The sequence below is a fragment of the Vanellus vanellus genome, assembly GCF_965231255.1.
Source record: "Vanellus vanellus genome assembly, chromosome: 2".
Lineage (NCBI taxonomy): Eukaryota > Metazoa > Chordata > Aves > Charadriiformes > Charadriidae > Vanellus > Vanellus vanellus.
The window spans coordinates 11,671,861-11,697,626 of NC_138906.1; the positions used below are offsets into that span (position 1 = coordinate 11,671,861).

A 25,766-nucleotide genomic window follows, 5' to 3' on the forward strand; every position below is an offset into this window, starting at 1 on the left:
CCCGTCCCGTCCCCCACCCCCCCGACACTTTAGAAGACAAACGTGCACTGTTTTAGTTTACATGCAGTCTTCTAACATCTGTCTCCAGACTTCACTTAAGACTTAAAATGCTGAATCAGTCTAACAGCCCATTTGTGGGCTCTGGATTAAACTCTGGGGAGTCACTAGCCAAGATGTACAGCCAAAGTCCTTCTACCTTGGGCTGAACCAAGGCAAAAGGCAATTATGCTGAACTGCTGCACTTAGACCTCCTTTGTTTAGATCAGCTTTCGCTTTCTGCATTTTCATTGCATTAACAATAATTCTCTGTCTTTCCATTCTTAACATTTTAATAGAGAACTAGCAAAGAAAATATGTATTTCATAATATATTAAATTTTATATGAACAGATGAGTGTGTGTATATATATATATAGATACTCATACATTCCAATATAGAGTGAAGCCTTCAAATGGAAATGTTTTCTTACAAAGAACCTCTCCCTATTGCCCAGTCCCATCAGAAAGTTACAGCAGCAAAATTTACAATGCAAGTTTGTTTGCTAAATTGTCTTGTATAAAATGTGGCAATAAGAAGGCCATCACTGTATAGAGGTGTATGTGTGCGTGTCACACATTGTGACGTGTTAAACTGAATTTAGACAAACTGAAATGAGTCAATTCTTAAAATTGAAAAAGACAAAAAGCTACATCTATGGTAGGCACTTTGGTACATCTAGTGATGTAGGCATATTCTACATCTAGAATTAAGGTTCTATCAGTAATCTTACAATAAAGCTAATTTCAGGAGTTTATTATTCTGCTTTAAAATTCTTTCTTGGCTGAGAGAACATTCTAGAATCTTAGCTAAATAATATTCTTTGTCTGTCTAATTGCATACGTATCCAAGAATGAGGGCGTTGGCTCTGAAAGAGCTGAACTGTTCTCTTGGATTCTTAATGCAGGTTTTTATAACAGTCTGAGAAAACTTACCAGAAAAAGGAAAATCAGTTCTGAATTAAAAAAAAAAATAAAATAAATCCCCCTAATTCATACCATTAGAGGTATGAGCTCAGCTGTTTAGACTGATACTCCCCCTTCAACTCTCAACTGTCAACTTTTATCAGTTTGTGCTAATTGTATCACTGCTGGCCTTGCAGCAGGCTATGGCAATGCTTAGTAGAATGCCATTAAATCTCAAGAAACCTGTGTGGACCACTGCAGTGCATTTTTTCCATGCACCAAACACACTAAGTAGCAATGAAGCAACTGTAAAGACAGTCAGTTTTAACTCAGTTTCACACTTTCTTACCTACTGGTGTTCAATTTTAGTATTACAGAAGGTATAGCATAATATACTACTTAGCACAGCATTGTGTAATAAAAATAATGTATGTCTTGTATGTATGCCTACTATATGAACTTATATTGCAAGCTGATTTGTATGCCTTATAAATTGGTGAAACATGGCAGTAAGGACAGTTTTAAGTCGTCAGAGATTTTGTTTATAATACAGAAAAATCCATGTCCGCATACCATCAACAGGTCACATGTCTAGTACTATAGAGTACAGGAATAAATAACAAAATCCAAGCGAATCTGTATAATAAAACATTACTGTTTGTTATGTTTACTCCATTAAACGAAAACTTGGATTTAGAAACTATGATTCATGGACCTCAGCCTCTATTTATACAATATTTATAGAGTTCTCATTTTTGTTTATAATATTCTATAGCATGATTTCCCAATAATACATTTGTATATAAATATTAAAATGTTAATGTTTTGCACATTTTAAGCTAGCCACACTGGGCCAGGAACACAATAAAGTAAAAATGTTTTTCTGCAGTTTGTTTTTGAAGAATATCACAAAATGATTAAGACCATTGTGCTGCAAAGACAAAAGAGATTCATCTGAAGAAATTAACATGCATTTAGAAGAAAATATCTATACCCTTTATAATTTTCTTCTGAATTCAAACCAGCATGAAAGAATTATAAAAAAATAGTATATATATACATGGTACAGTATACCTTGGTGAGATATAAAACAAGGCAGGAAAACAGCAGAACATAATCTTTTCACTTTCTACTAGGTACAGCCATCATAAAGATCAATTTAAACACAGAAGGTTACTTTACCGTACTATTGCACATTACAGTAACACATAAAATTTTTTAGCAAATTAAAATACAAAGTTTAACAATGAGAAGGGCTATGTCTACATAAAATGACCGAGTGTTACAAAATTATTGGGGATGTGTCTAAGAACTAAATCAGTAAAGCTATAAAAATAATGTTGATAAATCTGTGAGAACGACGCTTTAAAAATATATAAAGGTTGGCAAAATTATGCATGGGGAGTTCCCAGTATCCATGGGTCTAACTTGCACCATGTGGCCTTGTACCATCTTCTGTTAAATCATACCTGAAAATGAAACAAAGGATTTTTTTTTTTTACATTAGCACGTACTATTAAAACTCTTATTAATACACCAGTTATTAGTATATAGTATTATTAGTAATAAAGGAAATATTATACTTACCACTGGGTCCAGCCTTTAGCAAGTTCTTCAGATGCCAGAGGTATTAATAACTGTGGAAAGTTAAATTAGCAATCAATGCATTATGTCTGCCTTTCATTCTATGTCTTTTAAAGTTCAAATCTGACAATTCTGTAAGCTATACTATAAGTAATGCCATTAATAACCAATGTATTTTACATCCTTGTCATCATCATAGCTGCCCAACTTGTCGTAAAGTTTCAAGTTGCTGTTTTTCACCTAAAAATCTGTACCCTTTAGTGATACGGTCCCAGACCACCTCACAGGCTCCTGGACATGGCATACCTTGGCAATGGTAATCAGCTGATGTGTTTATGCTAACAGCCTTCCTGGTAAACAGGAAAACTAAGAACACCATTCACCATGAACTGACCACAATTCTGGTATCTTTCATTCTCTTTACAGAGCTCTAACATGGCAATTTGGAAGGGTGTAGGAATTTACTATTCCATTTTGCATCCTCCAAATCACATGTGTAGGAAATAGAGTGATTTAATGAGTGCCTATAGAACAGTGAAGTTGTAAACGCAATAGCTGGTTTTGGCATTGGGAACGTCCCCAGTAGCAGTTCTTTCTCAAGAATTTTACAATCTGGAATTTTAATTACTAAACATACATTTGTTCTGTGTGCTTCTCTAAGTACTCTTGTTTGTCTTTCCAGTTTTGTCTGAACATTCTCTGAGATATCACCTGTTTTCTACTGGTTATTTTCTTCCTCTGACTGTATGATTAATAAGTCTGACATGCAGGTTTCTTTTGTTACTGCGAGCCTCAGAACTTACCACTCTCTAGAAGAGAGTACTGCCTCATCTTCTGACATATGTCTCTGCAGTTTATTCCTTCCCTTACTGAAGCTTGACATCTAAGCCATCTATAATTTTTAAAAGCTTCATACCTGAATCAGGTGCTTCAGTCAACACTAACAAGCTCATACCACAAGAGGATTTTAGTCTTATATTAAAACATGCTGTATTAACAGAATTTTCTTGTTGTCAACTTACTTTGCCAAGCAGCCCTTTATCTTTGGACAAGAAACCACCACTGTTCTTCACTGCTACATCTAGTGTTCTTCTCTGTACTTCAGGCAGGGAAACACTGAAATCAAATCTGAAAGGCAAAGTGACGCTTTAGTGAGAATTTTGTACCTGAAGTGCAAGTTCAGTTCCTACAGCTAAACAACAATTCCAATCAGAACCATACCATCCCCCTCCCCAGGCAAAAAATGAGGTCTGAGATAAATGAAAAAAACCCCAGTGTTTTGCCTAAAATTTTTCTTCAATATGCTCACTATGAACATCAAACGTTGGAGACTTCTGTTAGATTTGGTCTCTAGAAGCCACAGGTAAAACAAAACAAACAAACCCCAAACAAAACAAGGAAGAGGTCAACCACTGACTCTACCGAGAATAAGGAATCCTACTATCTTGACAGCTCAGTATCATTATTCTCCAAAAGGGAGAGACTGGTCAGTCTTACTGCTCCTCAGTTCTCTCGAACCAGAGCTTTTTTTCTTTCCTGGCACACCAAGGAAACGTATCAACTTTTAAGGAAGAACACATTTTGTTTGCTAGATCTGAAATCTACAGAAAGTGAGAGCAAGATTATACCACAATCTACATCTATTTGTCACTACAGTTCTTAAACAGCTTTATTGCTTTGCAATACATTTTACTTGGAAAGGCACAGTAAAACAAATCTATGACCTGGAATAAACAGGAGAGCTGCAGTACCAAGAAAACCTACCAGAGCCTCTAACTAATGATTTACAGATTTCCCTTAGACAGTATGGACTGAAGTGTTGTTTTCCCCAAATTAAGTTTCTGTCTGTAGAAAAAGGTCGTCTTGACTGATGAGTGATGGGTGGGGGAGGAAGGAGTACACGTGAGGGAAACTACCGTCAAAAAGCTCGGTGCAAAGATAAGGATTTTTACGCAATATGTTGCACAAGCTTGTACAACTCCCAACCTATGGGCCAGGATATAACCTACGAGGAAATTTCCAGACCCCTGGCTGCTGAGAAGTGCCACTAAGTAGACTGACTGAGCAGTCTGATGGACACTGGGTGGCCAGGCCTACCGAGGAGGCAGCATCTATCAGCCAGGCAATCGGGCAGTCAGCATCAACACGCTTCCTGGAAGGAAGGGATACCCACGGCATTGCCCAGATGAAAGGCACTCATGTTCTGGCCACCTGTCAGAAAAGCGCACACTGCTGCTTCGCTACCAGCACAAAGGGGATGTACCTAACACAGGATAAGGCAGAAAAGAAGAGAGAAGTGGCTGGTAACAGAGTAAGAAGGGCTGTAGTGCTAACAGGGACCAGAAGGATGGGAAAAGCAATTATAGCAGAAGAGAAAGGTACGACCAAGTCTGGTGGTGACAACTAGGAGTTTCAACAGCTCATCCATTCAGCTGAGAAACCTCAATTTGACAGCTTTGTAATTACACAATATAAAACTACTACACATGGTTTAGAACATACATTTGATCAAACACCGGGTTTAAGGTCTTCTTTGATACATGTGTTTTTCTTCTTCCTGATCGTCTCTTATCAGGCAATAAATACATTCGCACATATGGATCAGATCCTTCTTCTGAAAACGCTATTAGATTTCTGCGACCAGTGAAAAAAAGAAAAAGGAAAAACACGTAGAGAATAAATGAGACATTGCTGAAAAGAAGCACCTACACTACTGTCACTTAATTTAGCACATGAATCAGTTGTGGGATATCCTGCACACAGTATGATGTGCAGGATACAGCACATCGCTAACAGCAATTGTAAAAAAAAAAACTAAAAAAAAGTCAAGCAGTGACTTGTACAAGGTCAGATAAATGGTGAGCAGACAGCAGAGGTGGGAATACAATGTTTCTTAAATTCCAATACAAAGTTTAGATATGGCTTTTCAAAAACTATGCGTTTTTGTAACCCCATGAAAAATTCAGTCTCTTGGAGATTGTCTCAGCAGTGTCTGGAAGCTAATCTACATGCCCTTTTCATTTACAATCTGACAGAGGCATAATAGACAAATACAAAATCACAGCAAAACTGTCAACAAAGTTTTTACTGATTCTGAGTATAGCTCTGTACAGTTTTGTATTTACATGTAATTACAATTAGTATGTTATTTTTAAAATAACAAAGCTCCTGCAGACAACCAATTTAAGAGGATAAATCAAGATATGACAGAGTTTATAAAGAAATAGGTGCAGAAATGAAATTTGGTATTTTATGCTCACCTGCAGGAGTGCACGACTACAATCAGTTTGTTTCTTTGTGAACTATGCCGAATTGTTAGCTGAATCTGTCCTAATGGAGACTGCCCCAGAGTTGTTCCACTGCAGGAAAAGGTAGAACACTATGCTTAGTTTTTAAAACACATATTTAAAGTAAGACCTAAGTGAAATATATGCTGAGTAGTTTTCCCAGAAATCATATATTATGCATTTAACTTTTCCCTAGACCAATGCGAAAGAGAGCACACATTAGCATATGAGTATATCTTCATCAGTTTCTTGCGCTTCACTTCCTTGTCCAACAGCTCTGCTCTCCAAAATAAGCTAGGTGTTCTTGACAGTTTAGAGGTCAGCTGCTCTTCAGTACTTTGAAAACCATGATCAGTAAAGAACTTGCTTACCCTATAATAAACATTAAAGCAGTATCTAGGAAATTAGAAAGAATAACGGTGCAAACTGCAATGAAAACCTCAGTGATTACTCTTACCTATCGTCAGGAACCAAGTAGAAGAGCAGCTCATTCTTTTCTAAATTTTCTTAATGTAGAAATGTAAGTATTCTTGGCTTAAAATAGTGATGCTTAAACCCACTTACTATCTTAAAAGCTTAAATCGCAGTATAAACACAGCCATTTTACTTTTCTGTAGCTCATGCCACATTGAAAATAAGATTACAATCAATTTACACTCAAAAATAGAGGTTACGCTTATATAAAAAGCAAGCACCATGATTAAGAAGATCAATTGGTTCAATCACTTACAAATAAAAAATTAAAATCTTTCTACTTAGATTCACAGAGAAGCTACACGAATAGGGAATTAATGGTTTCCATTCTGCTATTCAGAGCAGAATGGTGGCTCAGCTATCTTTATTGGGAAGTATTGGGAAGTATTGCCTGTTGAGGCAAGTAAAAAAAAAATTAGAGAATTTAAGGAAGCATGGCTGCAGCAATCCTCATTAACGGAATAGCAACTGACTGTTCATTTGACATTTTTTATAGTCAACTATCCCTCTGAGCAATTTTAAAAGACCACCTATATTTAGCTTAACTGGCTTAATATTAATGCTAATAGGATTCAGTGGTGAAACAGGCAACTATTGCCATGAAAACGATTAATGTTGTACCGAAAAATATCCTTCCCTCTTGTCATCCCACTCTTTTTAGCGCTACACAGTGTAGCTATGAGAACAAGGTGGTCTTTTTCTTGCAGATCATTGCAATGGTAGGGTAAGGTAACTTCTAATTGCAGAATCTGTCTAACTGAGGTACCGGGAGGAAGCAGAAAAATCAGTGACTGATTTTCAAACGCCAGGCTCAAACTGCAACAGGAAAAAAATCACTGAAAAGTAAACTAAACGCTTTCTCTTTGGCTGCACAGACGACGTTCTTTATAAATCAGCTTAGATGTACTGCAAACCCAAGTAATTAACACCATACTTTTCAAGCTGTCGTAGTCTTTGCCGTAGCTCCTGTGTGGCGATAGGCAGAGATATGTCTGAGGCTATGCTCGGAGTAGGTTCTTTGACTGAGAGGTGGCTGGGAGAATAAGAGAAGTTAGAGGCATGAAGACTGGAGGAACTTCTGCTGAGATCTGTTGGCCACTGAGGGCTAGCATTGGGAGGCTGACTTTTTTCCGCTGTATCAGTCTTTTTATCCGTATCAGTCACTGGGGAAGCTGGAACAGGTTTATTTGAATCAGGTGGTGGTGAGACAGGAGCCTGAGGCTTAAAAGATGATTTTCTTGCGTCTTTGGAAAGAGATGGCCTTTTTACTTGGGCTGAGTGTTGATGATCTGGAGATCTTGCTTGCTTTTCGAGAGAAAGGACCTAGGTACAGTAAAAATACATATAATATTACTATTTTCCAGTATAAAAAACAGGAACAAATTTGTTTCTACAGGTGTACTGGTTGGTGACAAGTTGTTAAGTTCAGACACTAATGCAGGACCAAAAATATTCACACTTATACTCGTTGACTCTACAATAGGAAACTTTTTGCACAGCAAAACACAGCTCCATCTTCTTTGTGGCAATTGCAGTAACTATAAAGCAATGTGAAATTTTCCATTAATTTAGAATTATTCACTTCATTATTCCCTTCCCATACTCTACACACTTCTGGTGCAAGTGCTGTTTACTTTGCAGCTCTAGCCACCTGGAAAGCTAGTCTATATTTTTTTTTCTTCTAATCTTTTGAAATTTAATCCTACATCACAAGTTCTTCTCACGCGTCCTGTCCTTACTGTCTCTTTTAGAGTTTTTTTTCATTTATTAATGACAAGTAAGCAACAAAGTGCTTTAGAAAAGAACAAATAACAGAAGTTAACAGAAGTTTGATAGTGTTTGCAAAGAGATAGGCTAGCTTATTAAACCAAATAATTTAGCTGGGAAAAAAGACAAACCAACTTTCAGGTATGCAAGTTTCATCTTCAAAACTCCAGTGTGCTTGAAAGTTGGTCTGAATTTTTCTAGTACTATGAAGGTACTTCCCCTTTTCCTATAAACTTTATTCTTTTTAAACCGTCATGACCTCAGTTCCATTTCTATAAGATAATGGTGATTTCACTGATTTGTAGCCTGCTGAGTCATAAAAGACTTGAAGGAATTCAGATTCCAAACATGATTTCCAAACCTAAAACCCTAAAACCACAGGGAACCTCAGTCTTAATTAATGCAGCTGATCACCGTTTTGGTCAGGGAATTTTCCGGTTTTGAAAGATAATGTATTTAAATTAGAGATTATCTTTGTGTACTTGATAGCACTGCCACAACTAAGGACACCTGGCAGCACTGTGACACCCAAGGAAATGTACTACCTTCTTCATGAAGCTAGAAGGCCAGAAGTCACAATGGTCTTAAGTATGCTTTCAGATATTTACAATGGGAAAAGCTTTAGAGTACCCTGAGTGCAATCTTCATGTTTATAGTGCTGTTTGGACCGGAATTGCTCAGGTGGAACCGCTGATGCATAGTTAAATCTTCACTTTCCAGCAACTGGCTTAGAGGCAGCTTGAAGTTCCCCAAAGAACACTGGTGCTGTTCATCCCTCACCTGAAGGAACACAGAAGCTAAGTCATTTTGTATCGTTTGCTTTGTAAGAATTCAGAGAAAGAAAATAAAAGGACAGTTTTATTTAAAAACAAAACATCCAAACAGTATCGAATGGTCTTAAACCAAATTTCCCTGATCGTAAGTTTCCTTTACATTGAAGAAGGAAATAGCAAATATACTCAAGGCCTAGTTTGCTCATCCCTATCTTCTACAACAAAAGCAAGACAGAAAACTAACCATCACATCTCCATCTATATCCACCTGACCCTTGGTCAAACAACATGGTTTCCAAACGGTCTGTGTGAAAATGAATTCCCACAACTGTTAAGAGGAATAGTAACTCGGACAGTACTCATTTACTCGCCAGGCTCCTGGAACTGTGTAAATGACATATCAGCAGTGTAAAGGGATACATTATTTGGATAAAGCAAAGACTTCCTTGGGATGAGAGAGGAAACAAATCAGCCATACGTAACAGCAATTTCTGCTAGCAGTTAAGACTGTTAAGATTTGAAACAGGTATGAAAAATTAGTTTTTTTCTGTTTTTTCCCCTTTTTTTAAGTAAGACAATCATCAACTATGTTTTTCTGGTGAGAGTCTAAAAGTACTAAACACTAAAAGTATTTCTTCCCTTTAGTAGCAAATGCAAATAATCATTTCATAGCCTAGTCTTAAAAACCACTTTAAGTATAATTTTAATGGTGTTCACAACATATTCAATCTCATTTCATAACAGCCTGTAATGTCTGAATGTTACTACTGAAACGTCTTAGAAAAGAAAGGTATCTAAGGAGAGTGAGACAACGCACCTCAACTTCAAGATCTTGTCTTTTGGGATTGTGAACAAAGAAAGTGAAGTTTTCCTCCCATACCGGTTCATTGGTCTTGTATCGAATCTAAAGTCAGAGAACAGGACGCACACAAATTGTAAAACAATTTTGTCTAATAAAGCCGATGTCAAGAGTTGAGTACGTTTTGCATTTTGGCTTTGCAAAATTAATGTCTGAAACCCAACATTTTTAAACAAATGCCAAGTGGGATCTACCCAAGGCACATACAATATCACATACAAAATTATACCCAGGACACGTAAAAGAATATGTTTTACATTAAAGTTGCTGTATGTAAAGTAAAACTCCTGCTAAAGAAACTTTACTTCACACCTGCCTTTGAACAAATGCAAGGTCTTCAGACTGGCACATTCCCTACTACTATTTTTCCTTCTAAGTGGAAGATTTCACTGCCAAATCTCACTACTTTCAACAATCCATTATTTGGGAATGGCCGGGGGTGGTGGTGGGGGAGGACGCACTCATTTTTTAAAAAAAAAATAAAAAAAAAAAAGCTATCTCCAGGAACAAATTACTTTCATTTCTATCTCCATTCTCTAATAAGTATCAAAATTAAAACTTTATATAAGATTTGGTTTAGGCTTTGTGACAATTTTTGAGAGGATACAAAGAAGCCAAATTAGATGTCCTCTCCTTTTGTCTCACTGACACTTTTACTTTTAAAAAAAAAGAAAAAAAGAAACAAAACCCAGAACACACCCATATTGCATATATCTACCTCTCCAGGTATCACTTCACTGTCGCTATTTTATTTTAAAGAGCTGTTTGAATGCACTGAGGTTAGTTATGGACAAGACCACAGGTACGTTGAATGCCCTGGGTCAAAATCAGAGGGATCACCATCAAGATCAGCCTCATGACGGACATTTGTTACAGACCACCCAATTAGGAAAAGAAGATGGACGACACCTTCTTCAGATGACTCAAAGCTGTCTCAGGTCTGCAGAACCGGGTTCTCACTGAGAGCTTCATCTACTCTAACGTTTTCTAGGAAAGCAGCACAGAGGTGCACAAGCAATTGAAGAGTTTGTGCTAGGAAACAAACACTGTTGTGTTGCGGTTGTTCTCAACCATTGGATGTGTTGAACAGGAGTGGTGTTCTTCTGAATCTACTAATTACAAGTAAGGAGTATTGGTTTGCAGAAGTGACTAGCAGCAGCAGCCTTGCCTACAGTGACTGTAAGATCATAGAGTTTAAGATCCTAACAGGCAAGAGGAAAACAAATAGCAGAATTAGCCTACCGAGGGTGGAGGAAAGGGCAGGTAGCCTGGGAGGAATACAGAGAAATTGTCCAAGCTGCCAGGGATCAGGTTAGGATAGCTAAAGCCCTGACAGAATTAAAACTGGCCAGGGATGTCAAGGGCAGCAAGAAAAGCTTCTATAGGTATATTGGTGATAAAAGTAAGACCAGGGAAAATGTGGGCCCTCTCCAGAAGGAAAATGGGAGACCAGGTTACCCAGAATATGGAGAAGGCTGAGGTGCTCAATGCCTTTTTTTCCTCGGTCTTCACAGGCAAGGGCTGTAGCCACACCATCCTAGTTGCAGAAGGCAAGGGCAGGGATGGGGAGAATGAGGTACCACCCGCTGTAGAAGACCAGGTTTGAGACCAGCTGAGGAACCTGAAGGTGCACAAGTCCATAGGACCTGATGAGATGCATCCGCGAGTCCTGAGGGAACTGGCAGATGAAGTTGCCAAGCCACTAACCATCATATTTGAGAAGTCACAGCAGTCCAGTGAAGTTCCTGCTGACTGGAAAAGGGGAAACAGAACTCCCATTTTTAAAAAGGGAAAAAAGGAAGACCTGGGGAACAACAGGCGAGTCAGTCTCACCTCTGTGCCTGGAAAAATCATGGAGCAGATCCTCCTGGAAACTCTGCTAAGGCACATGGAAAATAAGGAGGTGATCAGTGACAGCCAACATGGCTTCACTAAGGGCAAATCATGCCTGACAAATTTGGTGGCATTCTACGGTGGCATTACAGTGTTAGTGGATATGGGAAGAGCAAGTGACATCATCTACCTGGACTTGTGCAAAGCACTACACACTGTCCCACATGACATCCTGGTCTCGAAATTGGAGAGACATGGATTTGACTGATGGACCACTTAGTGGATAAGGAACTGGCTGGATGGTCCACTCAAAGGGTTGCAGTCAACAGCTCGATGCCTAAGCAGCAAGCAGTGACAAGTGGCGTTCCTCAGGGGTCAGTATTGGGACCAGTACTATTTAACACCTTTGTTGGTGACATGGATGTTGGGATTGAGTGCGCCCTCAGCAAGTTTGCCAACAACAACAAGCTGTGTGGTGCAGTCAACATGCTGGAGGGAAGGGATGTCATCCAGAGGGACCTGGACAGGCTGGAGAGATGGGCCCATGAAAACCTCATGAAGTTCAACCAGGCCAAGTGCAAGGTCCTGCACCTGGGTTGCGGCAATCCCATGCACAAATACAGGCTGGGTGGAGAATGGATTGAGAGCAGCCTGAGGAGAAGGACTTGGGGGTGTTGGTTGATGAGAAGCTCAACATGAGCCAGCAATGTGCACTTGCAGTCCAGCAAGCGAACCGCATCCTGGGCTGCATCAAAAGAAGCATGGACAGCAGGTCGAGGGAGGTGATTCTGCCCCTCTACTGCGCTCTGGTGAGACCCCACCTGGAGTACTGTGTCCAGCTCTGGAGCCCCCAACATAAGAAGGGCACGGACCTGTTTTAGTAGGTCCAGAGGAGGGCCACAAAGATGATCAGGGGGCTGGAGCACCTCTCCTATGAAGACAGGCTGAGAGAGTTGGGGTTGTTCAGCCTGGAGAAGAGAAGGCTCTGGGGAGACCTTATGGAAGCATTCCAGAACCTAAAGGGGGTCTACAGGAAAGATGGGGAGGGACTCTTTATCAGGGACTATAGCAATAGGACAAGGGGTAACAGTTTGAAACTGAAAGAGGGTAGATTTAGATTAGGTATTAGGAAGAAATTCTTAATCTGAGGGTGGTGAGACACTGGCTCAGGTTGCCCAGGGAAGCTGTGGATGCCCCATCCCCTGGAGGTGTTCACGGCCAGGTTGGATGAGGCTTTGAGCAACCTGGTCTAGTGGGAGGTGTCCCTGCCCATGGCAGAGGGATTGGAACTAGAAGATCTTGCAGGTCCCTTCCAACTCTAACTATTCTATGATTCTACAATAAAAAGCCTTGGACTTCAGAAAAGCAGATTTCAACTTGCCCTAGGAACTGTTAAAAGGGATTCCATGAGTGGCTACCTTGGAGGGCAAAGGAGCTCAGGAGTGCTACAGGACAGCCTTCTCAAAGCACAGAAGTAGGCCATACCTCAAAACAGAAAAAGCAGCAGATATAACAAGAGTAGCCTGTCTAAACTACAAGCTTCTGAGAGCTACACAGCACTTTGGCTAATCTAAGGCCCTACTTCAAACAGAAGGTTCAAGCCCATGTTCTTCAGTGGTCCCTTTCGACTGCAGCATTTCTATAACACTGTGATTCTGTAAATTTTCAAAACTTGATCAGAATTTTGAAGCCTGCTGTTTGCCCACACTGTAGGAATATATCACTACTGTATAATCACTACTGTAGGAATCCCAGTTACAGATCAGAACCTACTGTGGAAGGACATCTACAAATAGTTAAAAATCTGGTCTCTCCTCACAGACAGTTTAAATGGAGTAAGCACCCATTCAATCCTTGGCTTCTTGCTGGCAATTTCAGTTCTGGTGGTAACTTTTACTGCAGTGGATGTGCTCAATGGCTTGATAGCCAATGCCAAGCATGTGGAGCCACCAAACATTTGTAGACAGAGCCAAGGATAAAGAGTAGGAACTTACCTTACTTTCCTGTGCCTTGTGTCCAACTGACAGCAAAACAAGTGGGTTGGGATTGCTGTTTATTTTCTTTCCTGACTGATAAAGAAAAAGCAAAAACTTCGCCTTCAGAATAAAGCAAAACCTCTCTCCTCTGAAACTTAAATCTTTGCATCTTAAAAATACAAATCATATGCATTCTACTATGTACTTATCTAGTATTCTCAGTAGTTTATTTAACAGGCTTGAATGGCAGACTGGCTAGTAACTTGTCAATGCATTAACATGAAGTCATCCAACTTCCCAAAATATGCTGAAACAAAACGCTACAAATAAGCAGGAGTCTTAGACTCCTTTCCATTTTCTTCGAATGAAATAGGTAAGGAGCAAATTCTTATCCTTTAATGAGCATTAAAACCCCCAAACCTAATGAAGCGTAGTTAAGACTGCAAAATGAATATTGCATGCAGAGGGGAGATATGGAGAAAGCACAAATCAGGGAGCTTACTGCATTTACATTGCAGTAGTATTATTAAATTGGATGTACTATCAGAACATTGATACTCCCCCCTTTTCAGTCTGGGGAGAAAGAAGATGCACTGTAACGTGCCTGATGTATATTTCTACACTTTACCAAATACTCTTTATTAGAGAATCAACCATCTGCCATATCTGAGCCTTGCTCACCAGGTGTAGAGCATTACATCAAACTGTGAAAATAAACATCAGTTTAGAAACAAATTATATAGACAAAGGAACATTCCCAACTACACGTCTTTCACAAATTTTAAATTAACCTAACAAATATTTAAGTCAGAAAGAAAAGTTAGACATGAAAGTTAATCATCTCAAGCAGGTATTAACGCAGTTTAAAAGGCCTAGAAAATATAGTATATGTGGTTAATAATATACTTTGAATTCTACCATGTAGGAAATCGTACAGATCAGGTATGTAAACAGAAAGTTAGTTAAAATCTACTTAATGCATGTAAGGTCACAATTACCACCAATTGATTAAATGATTTTGTTATTTTAAATTAGGAACGTGCATATTTTAGGTATTTTGGGATCTGAACTTACATTTTGTACATCATACTTCCACTAATTTTACTTGACTTTAATGTGACACACTGCTCCTTTAGTGACACAGTTTCCTTTAGAAAAAAAGCTGTTAAGAAAGCACTCCTTTCTTGGATGAATGCCGCATTTCTTTTTTTCATGATTTCTAATAAAAAATATATAGCTCTCTCTCAAAGACAACAGAATACAAAGGTTTAAGGAACAGAAAGTCAGATTACACTCCAACTGATGGCGTGTAAAAGTGGTAGGTGAAATTTGTTTCGGTTTTTTGTTTGTTCATAAAAAGGTGCCCCAAACTCTCTTTTCTTCATAAAATAATGAGACTACAGAAGTTGACAAAAAGACCCTTGTTGCTTATGCTGATACATAAATAGAAATAATTTTAATTCATGCTAAATAGGCAGCAATACACACACACGCTTACAACGCACCTCTACCACCTGCCACTGAGAGATTTGCTGTTGACAGCCTGTTAGAGACTGCCTCTTGTCCAAGTTTCTCCAGGTGAGAACTTGGCTTATCCCTTCCAAGTCTCAACTCTGTCTTCTGTATCAAAAAGCTGTGCTAAATTTATTCAGCACTTATATAAAAGATGCAAAGCCTTCTAAAAACATCTAGCAGAAACAAGATTATTTCAAAACATGTCAGAGAGTGATTTTATTGGTTAGTCATTCAGAACTGACCAATAAAGTATCACTCAGTATGTAAAAGATGTTTTAGCTTTCATGTCAGCCTTGTTCTTTAGTTACCACTACATATTAGTTCTCAGGACTAATTTTTCCCCCAGTCTTCTAAAGCAGTCTATACTCCACTCAACTGATCTAAAATTCACATTCCCACAGACCACAGTATTTTACCAGTATCTTGACCGCTGCTTGAAACCAAATTGCACTAAGTATGTATCTGGCCACAGAAATTCCATCCACTGTTGGAAGAGGAGCGTTGCAGGCATTTGTGCATTTCCAATTACTTTTGTGACCTTAAATGGACAACTACATTAGTTTTACCTTTAGGGCTTTCTGAACAGCAGCCTTCTTCAAGCCATCAGGGTTAATTTCTAATGGATTATGCTTTTAAGTCAGGAGAGAATGAACATAGGAAGGGTTAGTAAGTCATGCAATGAAGCAATTTCACTAGGTTAATTAATTATGACACGACAACATAGAACAAAGTGGGGGAAAAAAAAAAATCAACCTAAAAAAAAAACCCAGAAATCTTTCAAATGAAACAATGAAGGAACCACAACAACAACAACAAAAGTCCAACAAAACTTTTTTTTTTCCCCTCTTGTCCTCTCTGAATGTTTGTATTCTGCTTTAAAAATATTATACTCATTTTCAGTGCACTTATATTTCCCTTAGCTGTTTTTTTTTACCATAATACGGAAACTTCACAAAATAGGTTTTATTGAATGCCTGATGTCCTATGGACTGCCTTCTGAATGAATCTTTTTAAAATTTGGTTAAGTATATTTTCACAACATAGAAGCTTCTCTGATGATGTCAGTAAGTATGCAAAGGAGTCCTTTTATGGGAGAAATTACTATGCTAAAAGTATTGATAGGACTTAGATAATTAAAAAAATCTGTCATTTGAGCCTCTTCAGCAGATGAACGATACACATACAGCATGCTAACTCGAAAGTCTACTACTTTACTCAGTTGAATGAAGACATGCAAATACACTAACAATAGGAATTTGAACTGATTTAGCAGGACAAAACCTCTGACTACTTTCCATTAACTAAGCACATTTTGCAATTTTGTTTTAAGAATAACATATTCTCCTTGAAGTGACACATGTAAAGTACAAAAATATTACAGAAAATTTGCATTCAAGTCATAAGAAATAATTTCAGGAAATACAATTTTGAAATAAATCAGCCCTCAAGTTAGTAGACTTATGGCTGGCTTTTTCTTCAAGCACAAATTTTTGTTTCGAGGGAGAATTCTGCTTTAAAAGCTGTACTGTGTGGCAACAAACAAATTGCCTAATGGCCTCTTTAAACATGCTGGTTTATGAACAGGAACCAACACTGTTAATGCTCTGCCAAAAGAAATGCCTTCCTGAAATTCAAATCCAAAAGTGACTAAAATTTGAATAGAGATTTAACCTTTGTGCAGAAACACATTTTTACATTTTCTTTTGGAATGTCATATCCTGAAGTTCGCCAATACATATGATGAGATCCCTGGCATTCAGCTTTAACATTTCTATTTCAGAATGAATATACCACATGATGAAAGCGGAGAAAACCAGAAATAAGGTTTGGCTGGTTTTGTGGGATTTTTTTTTAATCATTATTTTTCTTAAAATAAAATCAAGTAATCTCCCACAGCTATTTATTTGATATGTTTGGGACTTATTATTGTACTGAAAGACCTTCAAAGATGGAGACTGCACAATATCCCTAGCTGTATCAATCCTAATGTTTAACTATTCTTTTCATTAGAAAAATTAGAAAATTAGGGCAATTTGTTAATGCCTAACAGGTATGTTCCTTGCTGGAGCTTAAGCACTGTTTCTTGAATTCTGACAGAGATGAAAAAGTCACGTTGTTTGCAGCAGCCTTGTATCATTTCCATCCCCACCTTTACTTCCTAAGGCTAAACTCATCCTAGTTCCTCTTCCTCTGCTAGTCATGTTTACTGGCTTTCTCGTTATCATCACTGCTGTCTTTCAGATCTTAAATCGCTGTGGCCAAAATTGGGGCCTTAGTAACAGCTAAGTAGAACAGACAGATTAGCACATACATCTTACAGGCTACACTCCTCTTTCTACATACAGTATGGTGTTTGTCTTTCATAACAGCATGATACAGCAAGACTACAGATCTGTTTCTGTAGAGCTATCCATCAGACAGCTATTTCCATCCCATAATTATATGGGTGCAGTGACCTCTATGGAAAAATACCTTATTTTTCCAGATAGCATCTGCAATTAATCAAGAGTATTTTGAATCCTAAACTGCTCCTCAACTTACTGGCCATCTTTCCTTCACACTTGCACCTGCATATTCAGTACACTTCTATTTTCTATTATTTCAAAGAATTTTAAAAGTCAAAAACAAACCTATGTGATCAATTATAAAGGCAGGCAACCAATGATTCCTGGATATTGAACATGTCTCAATTCCTCTGGAATCATAGCAAGGAAAGGCCAAGAGGGACATCAGCTGGGGCAAATATGTTTAAGCCAGACTTCAGGTTTCAAGGGAAGGAGCTGCAGGTCCATGAGGATGGTGGCTGAAAGGCTGGGCGGGAGGAGACTAGGAGAAGAAAAGGGAGTATTCAATATAAAAAGCCAATAAAAGGTCCTGCCTTGGGTGACAAAATTGTCTTGCTATGGTTCTGAGCGTCTCTGCAGTTTTAGTAAAAGGGGACAGGTATGCAAGAAATATATTGATAACTGACAGAGTGGAATAAATCAGGTTTCAGGCTAACACTCTGTAACAGCCAGCAACATTTGCAGTAAATCCTAATAACAAACCCATAAATTATACCGCAAGCTGCTTTTTTATTAAGCCAGAACCTAATTCACTATGCTTTGGAGTACAACTTATTATTCCTTTTGACTCACTAAGTCTTGCTTGGGGTTAAAACGAGGCTTTAGACATTTCTAAATCTCTGAGTGCATCCTCAATTGATGACCAGAAGACAGTCCCCAATCTGTAACAGCTGATTTAAAATACGGATAATTTATATGTTGTATAGACACTAAATTAAAAAAAAACGTGTTATGAGCTAATGATAGTGTATCATAAAACTCGTGTTACTCACTTTCAGAAATTACACTAAGAACACTTTCATACTCCTTAACTTCAGATAAATCAGATTTAAATGGGTAAATGTCTGAACTAGGTGTCATGAATCTAGGTTCCCAGCAGCCAATAAAACTGTCTAGAAAGGAACGGAGAGCACTCAGGGCACTGGAGTTTCCTCTCCCTATATAGAGTGAGTCCACTTTTTAATAATCCCCCCGCTTCCCCAAGTAACTCCTGTTACATGTCAGTTAGGTATCTGAACTTGCAGGTGTGAATGTGTGTATAATACCTCGTGTTTGAAGATGCCCTGAAAACAAGGTACAGTTTTATGACTGCTGAAGCTGTTATTACCTCTGGGCTGTTACAGTCCTCTCCTCTCTCCCAGCCTCCAGCCACAAATCTCGTGCTCTTGCTTGCTGCAAGACTAGCACCCAACTGCAGAACAAGGCAGTTAACACTGCTGTTGGACGAAATCCAGACCTGGCTATCTTAAAATGGTTGCTGTTCCACTCCGACTCACAAATCGCTTTGGGGATTTGCAAAGTTTTGTGCGATGTCTAAATAGATGCTGTCATATGTAGACGACACGACCTAATGCAAAGACCCTGAGATCAACACAAACATCAGGGCTGCAATCTTTAACAAGCATTTCGATTTTTTAAAAAAGCTATTATTATTTTTAGGATCTATCTAGCAGTTTTATAAGTAGTTGCTGTTTCTTTTAGTTATCAGTCTTAATACCAAGATAACTGAACCATAGCTTATGAACTGCATTTCTCATTCATTACGTTTTAACAAGATTTGGTAACGGATCTAATTTTTTTGATACTTTACAAAGAACTTCTACAGTGAAATTAACTGAAAGGACCACAGAAACAGATTTTGTTGGGATTTGGAGGGGGGCAGGGGAGAAGGTGTTTTTAAATCGAGGTTTGTGATATGAGCCACAAGTAGCCAGCCAGCAACAAATTTATCTGCACGATGCACAATGGCATGCCCACCTCTCTCTGGCAAAAGAGTTCTTCTGAACAGATAGATTCTCATTCTTTCTGAAGCTGCCAAGGTTGTGTTTACAGATTTACGACTAAGAGATTAAGAGGCTCATTAGTTTGTAATAACCTTGTAACATTAAATTCAAGCAAAAACTATTTATTGGTGGTTCTCCCTAGCCTGGATTTTCCTGACTACAGACTAATTTGAAAAAAAGAAAAGGAGCCTGGGAATTTGCAAAACAAGGAGCATCATGAAGTGAAATAGAATTTACAAGGGAATTGTTATTTTGGGGAGCACAAAGAACCACACCCATTTTTAAAGCAATACTTGAACCAGTGTGGAGAGGTTGCAAGTTCTTACAAACATTGAGTACATCACCTTTTAAAGAAACTACAGGGATGTTGGTTGTAATATTTATTAGTTTCTTTGCAATAAAAGCCAACAATTCACCAGCACACAGCGTGCTAGTATAGTATGCATTTTATTTCTCAATGAATCAGCAATTTAAGTTAAATGTAAGAGCTTTTACAATAAACTTATCTTGGGTTTTTATCATAAAAAGTTAATTACTTACCCAATGATATGCTGATCAATGAAATTTAAGTAGCCTTTAAAATGCAATAAAAATAGCACAAAAACAATGCACACTTGTTGAAACCATGCAGCAAAACAAATTGCATGCTCTCATTCCACTAGAGTGAGTGGCTTTAGTAGCACTAATCCACACTCTGGCAGATAAAAGGTACAATACAAATAATACCAGAGAACTCACAAATAGTGCTCTATAGAGTGAGGTAGTGTTTTCACAAAAGACTAGTCCCGATGCTCTCCTCTCTTTTAAGTATCCACACCCAAAGTTTCCCTCGTAGATACTCTTAGGAAGATGGAAATGGAAGGAGAAAGCAGAGTGATGGGATTGTGGCAGAATGAATGCATAAGCAGCTTTACTACACAAAAAAGTTAAGGAAAACAGTCAAAGGATTCCAGAGAAAACAGCAGATAACAAAAAGTAAATATTTGTCATTACAAATAGTTTCATCAGTTAAATGACTTTCTGTAGTGTAGCAAGGTGAAAGTTTTTTTATTTTTATTTTTTATTAGTTATTCAAATATATTAACCCACTTTCCAAGTTTACTCTTGGTAGTTCAGATTTATATGGCAGACCCAACTAAGTAAATTTAGAGACCGGCCTTCTACACTGTTTCTATTGCACTTGAAACATATTTCAGATTCATCATCCCAGTGTCTCAGAAAGCCACCACTATGATGGATCCGTGCAAGAGAAATGCCTGTGCTGGGAATTATCCACTATAACTCAAACAAAACAAGGCTGATAACAAGATCTAAAATGTATCAGTGATAAGCATTAACTTAAGAAATCCATTTTGAACGTAATAAGAAGTACTTACTCATCTAAAAAACATTTCAGCTGTAACACTGAAGTTGGGGACCAAAGTCTTCAAAACTATTAAGAATGGTTAGTGTAATTTTAACACTTCATTCTCTTCAAACTTTTTGTTCCCCATAAATACAAGCAATCCAAAAGAGCAATTAATTTTGCTATTACACTACATGACACCTATCAGTGAATACAAACACAACATGAGAAGCCCGCAGACTTCTATTTTTAGTCTCGTAAATCTTGTTCCATATTAGAATCAAATGGACATAAAGGTGTATTTGCTATAATTCACTGCAGTTTGTCTAGCAGCTCCATGACATTATCTAAGCATTGTCTTTATATAATCTATAGGAAACTTTTCAGTTCTCCTGCATGAAGAAGCCCATGATATTTTCCCCTGCATCTAACTGTGAAGCCTTTTTGTATCTGGTTTTGTACAACTTAAAATAATACAATACTGTGTTAAATTCATTGTTGTAAATGGAATTTTCAAGTGTTCAGTGTTACTTTCTATCATAGAATGGTTTAGGTTGGAAGGGACCTTGAAGATCATCGAGTTCCAACCTCCCCTGCCATAGGCAGGGACACCTCCCACTAGACCAGGTTGCCCAAGGCCATGTCCAGCCTGGCCTTGAACTCCTCCAGGGATGGGGCCTCAACAACCCCTCTGGGCAACCTGGGCCATTATATTCTTTATAACATATTTCTGGAAAGAAAATTACTTGAAGTTAAACACTGAGTCGTTTTTAGATTTGTAACTACTGCTTTTCTGGGCTGGTAAAGCAAGAAAAAATGAAGGTTAAAGAGGTCCCACACTATACCCATCCTTATTCTCAACCCACCCAGGCAATCTTGTACTATAGACAGAACATCAGATACAGTAATAAGAATCCTGTTCCCAAATTTCCTAACTGTGCAAAGAACTTCCCCTTCCCTTTTCTGTGCCCTAGAGTTTAGAGATCTACTAATTAGAAGTACTGATTAAGACATTTAAATTAAAATACTGTCCCCCAAAGTAGGTAGAACTCAAGACTTGCAGCCTAACCTTTCTGAAGGAAGGAGAAAATGTTACAGAACGTTTGTTTAAAACAGGAAGGGAAAAAACTAAACTTATAACAAAGCCTCCAAGTGTTTGCTGGAGAACCTAATCTAATACAGAGAAGCAGAGTTGTATGGAAAAAAACTGGAAATTGTGGATCACAGAACTTTAAACTATTCATTTTAAGTAAGAGGCTTTAGGGTATTTTAACAAATATATTAAACTTGTAACAGTTTGAGTAAAATCCAGTGGTCGAACAAGAAAATACAGAAACGGGTTCAATTTACCCTAATGCACAGAAGAGGTGGCAGACGGACTTTTTCTGTGTATTGCAATATTCTGAAACTGATGTTAAGCACACCATAATTCTATTCTATTTCTGCTTACTCTGTACTAGAGTAATTCTACGTTTTTTCTGCTAAGTTACAGAGTTCCCCCGAACTCAGTACAGTGAGGTTAAAAAGATAATGTGGGGTTCTATTCCAAATGAGCTACATCTTTTTAGCTTTTAAATTAACTTATAAATATTACTTCCAAACACTGCTCTACACACCCTGGAACAGACGTGAAATCACTAGTCAGTGACGTAAATTGTTTAGGCTGCTAAGCTTTCATTTGTTACCACTCTGTTTGATGCAACATTTAACTTAAATTTAAGATGAGCGGGCAAATTTTAAAATGCATGTAAAAAATCTGAAGCTTGAAAACTTTATTCTCTGGATTAGTATTTTAGTCATCACTTCCAGAATTTCTCATCTAGTAGCAATGCTGAAAAACAGCAAAACTCAGTGTTATGCTTCACATATCTATTTATGGTAGGGTTTACTTTACCACTGCTGTCATTTACAACCAGGAACAGTACTTTATTAACCTGAAATAAACTACCAGTCTGTGCTTGTCATAAACAGGCTATTTCACAGTCCCATCGTATAATCCATATAATGACAGAACCATTAATTTTTTTGGTTTTATGTTTTGCACACACAAATAAACAATACTCCAAATGACAACCTGACAGAGATCTCATACAAGTATTCTGCCACTGTAACATCAACTGCACAGTATTAATTTCACAATGAGGACTTCAATACCTTCAAATCTACCACAGATACCCTAAACGAAAGCAAGCAAGTTTACCTGAACTGAAGGAAGTGGGCCTTTTCCCAGTTAGTTCCTTAAAATTCCTCATGCTAATCCCATACTATTTATGGAAAACACTGTGTAATAAAAACATGCAGCCTTTCAAGTCCAGGAAAGGAGCATTCTTTAAAGAAAAATCACACTGATAAAAAGTAATGTTTTATTAAATATATATCTAGAATACTATACTACTAGACTTGTGGACCTTACATTACACGCTTTGAAATGAGAGAAAGTATAGAAAACATGGCATAATGTGTGTTAGTAAAGCAGTGTGCCATACTACCAAGCAAGACATGCTGGAAGTACGCAGGGGATACCCATGACAAAAGGGTATCCATCAGAATATAACTTACGGGCAGGTTTCTTGCTGAGTCCAAATAGAGAATAAGTAATGCAGAAGAAAGCCCATCATTGGCTTGGTCTTTATCAGCTCTAATGCTTGTTAGCACCTAAACCAAAAACATACTGTAAACCTTTCTGAAAATCAAATAGTATTATTATTTCTGTCCCATTCCCGAAAAAATATTTTAAAAACATCTCCCAAAATGCAAACATTTACAAATGCACGCTATGAAGCCTAAGTAGTAAGTTTTCAAGACTCGTATAAATATTTTTTTATGGAAATTTCCACCCCATTTCCTAATTATGTTTTTTAGATTGGACAGATTAAAATATCAAATCCAGCTTTATCTCCCAGGCTAATGAAATGTCAGCTGATATTCTCAAACCATAACATTAAAAGAAAAGAAGAGGATGACAAAAGGATTTTAAAATCCCATGCCACAAGAGTACATTGACAGTTATGACTGGTTTAAGATTTCTAAAGACAAACAGGTTGGAATAAAGTTACAGGTTTAGCTACTGTGAATTTGGATAAAGAATTAAATTACTTACATGCTTAATACAAAAACCCCAAACAAACCCACAACAAGAAACACCCCACAACAATTAAGACTAGGATAGAAGTAATGTGTTCCTTTAATACCTTGTCTAGATTTTCAGCAGTTGGCATCAATGTGAGCCATTCCAGTTTTAAATGTAATTTTCCTTTGGACACTTCATCCAAAGTAAACCACTAAAAGTCAAGCAAAATAATGTGAAGTCATCTGACAACAAACAAGTACATGATTGCAATTGGCTCCTCAGGACATTTAGGAAATGCTAAACTTGATTAGAAATCTTGTAGAGCTGAAGTCTGCATAAGCAGAAAAAATCTGATTCATTGTTTCAAATTTCCTATTCCAGACTAAATATTACAACACAGAACAACAAAAACAGCCATGCAACCCTCTGTTATATAGTAAATGCATTTTTAAAATACCACGAGAATTCTTTAAGTTCTGTAAAGATGTTCTGGAAATACAAACCCTGCATAACATAATTCTTAACAATACATAAGATCTCATGACAATCTCTCTTACGTATAGGACAAAAATTAGTCTGCTAAGTCGAATAATAGTTAAACTGGGCAAGAAATTCTATTCTCCTGCAAGAAAAAGCTCTCACCAAATATATAAGTTACTGCTTTTTTGCATTTACATACTAGTAATCTTAAAACCCCAAGACAGAAGAAGAATGCCATTATTCTTCAGATTTCACCAATTCAGCTATCCCTTAAAACACTGTACTGATCATCAAGGAATCTATTTCTATAGCATTAAGGTAATTCACGCACATATGGGAACTGTCCCCAGGAAATAATAATACAAGAACAACTATATATACAACATACGGGTTTTTTAAAGCAAAACTTACAGAACACTTACCTCATCTAGAAGACGCTCCTTTTCAACTTCAATTAAATCTATCATCAAACTAGAAAAAAGAAAACAAAAGAAAAATCAGTATCTTAGCCAAGAAGCAAAAAGTTTAATACAGAATGCAAATCCCACCCTGTGCTTGCTGAGTATCCAGGCTTCCACTGGGTTCAAAAAGAGCAGAATACTATTCTTTTAGCCCCTAAGAGAGGAAGAAGTAGGGAATGAAATGGCTGAACGAAGATGAATGCAGGATAACAGAAAATATGCCTATACTAGAGCCCGTTTTGTAGCAACAGGGGTGACTGGCACAGTATGGCTCACATACGTATGACCAAACTCTCAGAGCAGTGACTACATCCAAATTACCCACTGCAAATAGCCCCTGGACATATGCTATGACCAAATTCATGCTTTGGCATTGTCTGGAAGAGTGCTAGTTCACACAAGCTAAAATGTACCAGGGAATCTGCTAAAAATTAAACAGGGCAGAGAACTGCATGCCAGTGCACGAAGAGTTGTTGTGGCTTTTTATTTTATTAGTATTGATGTACACGTTATGCCACTTTCCCCCCCCACCACTTCAGTGTAAGATTAGGGAAGTGCAAAGAAAAGAAGCCTTCGTACTACCTACTTCTTTATTTTAATGAGAAGAGAAGTAGGTACTGTTGCTCCTGTTAAGAGAGAAGGAGCTGGAAAGATAAGGGAGTTCTACTCTGTATGGAAAGCAACAATGGGAAGCTCCAAAACTCTGCAAGAAATAAAGGTGACAAATTACTGGAGAAAGAAGCTGACTAAAACCCTGAAATGTTTATGGGTAAACACTAAAGGCAGGCCTATGGAATCTAAGAGTGAGTAATGTTTGCAAAAGCATTACAGCAATTTCTTTTCTTTAATCATATAGTTAAGATAATCTCTTAGAAAAAATAAACTGTCCGACAGCCATTTAAAAACTATGAAGATGAAGAAGATACACAGCTATAAAGCTAAATTAACTTCCCTGAAGAAATACTTAAGACTTAGTGCTGCTTACGAAAGCAGGTAGGGTATACAATTACTACAAAATAAACAATCTTTATTTTTCTGGGTACCCACAACACT

At 37.7% G+C, this 25,766-nt stretch overlaps 1 protein-coding gene across 1 annotated transcript in view; it reads right to left on the reverse strand.

Moving 5' to 3' along the window:
• Nucleotides 1–365: 365 nt before the first annotated feature.
• The window catches only part of ESYT2 (extended synaptotagmin 2), a 93,103-nt gene continuing 67,702 nt past the window's right edge, over nucleotides 366–25,766 (reverse strand). Inside the window, exons 11-24 of the mRNA XM_082479882.1 lie at nucleotides 24,675–24,723; nucleotides 23,894–23,983; nucleotides 23,262–23,357; nucleotides 20,096–20,197; nucleotides 15,576–15,638; nucleotides 13,513–13,587; nucleotides 9,644–9,730; nucleotides 8,684–8,833; nucleotides 7,221–7,609; nucleotides 5,786–5,884; nucleotides 5,028–5,159; nucleotides 3,548–3,653; nucleotides 2,529–2,578; nucleotides 366–2,410 (exon numbers count right to left, since the gene is read on the reverse strand). Of these exons, the coding sequence (XP_082336008.1) occupies nucleotides 2,365–2,410; nucleotides 2,529–2,578; nucleotides 3,548–3,653; nucleotides 5,028–5,159; nucleotides 5,786–5,884; nucleotides 7,221–7,609; nucleotides 8,684–8,833; nucleotides 9,644–9,730; nucleotides 13,513–13,587; nucleotides 15,576–15,638; nucleotides 20,096–20,197; nucleotides 23,262–23,357; nucleotides 23,894–23,983; nucleotides 24,675–24,723 (1,534 nt within the window). The 3' untranslated portion in view covers nucleotides 366–2,364. The remainder of the gene's footprint in view (nucleotides 2,411–2,528; nucleotides 2,579–3,547; nucleotides 3,654–5,027; nucleotides 5,160–5,785; nucleotides 5,885–7,220; nucleotides 7,610–8,683; nucleotides 8,834–9,643; nucleotides 9,731–13,512; nucleotides 13,588–15,575; nucleotides 15,639–20,095; nucleotides 20,198–23,261; nucleotides 23,358–23,893; nucleotides 23,984–24,674; nucleotides 24,724–25,766) is intronic.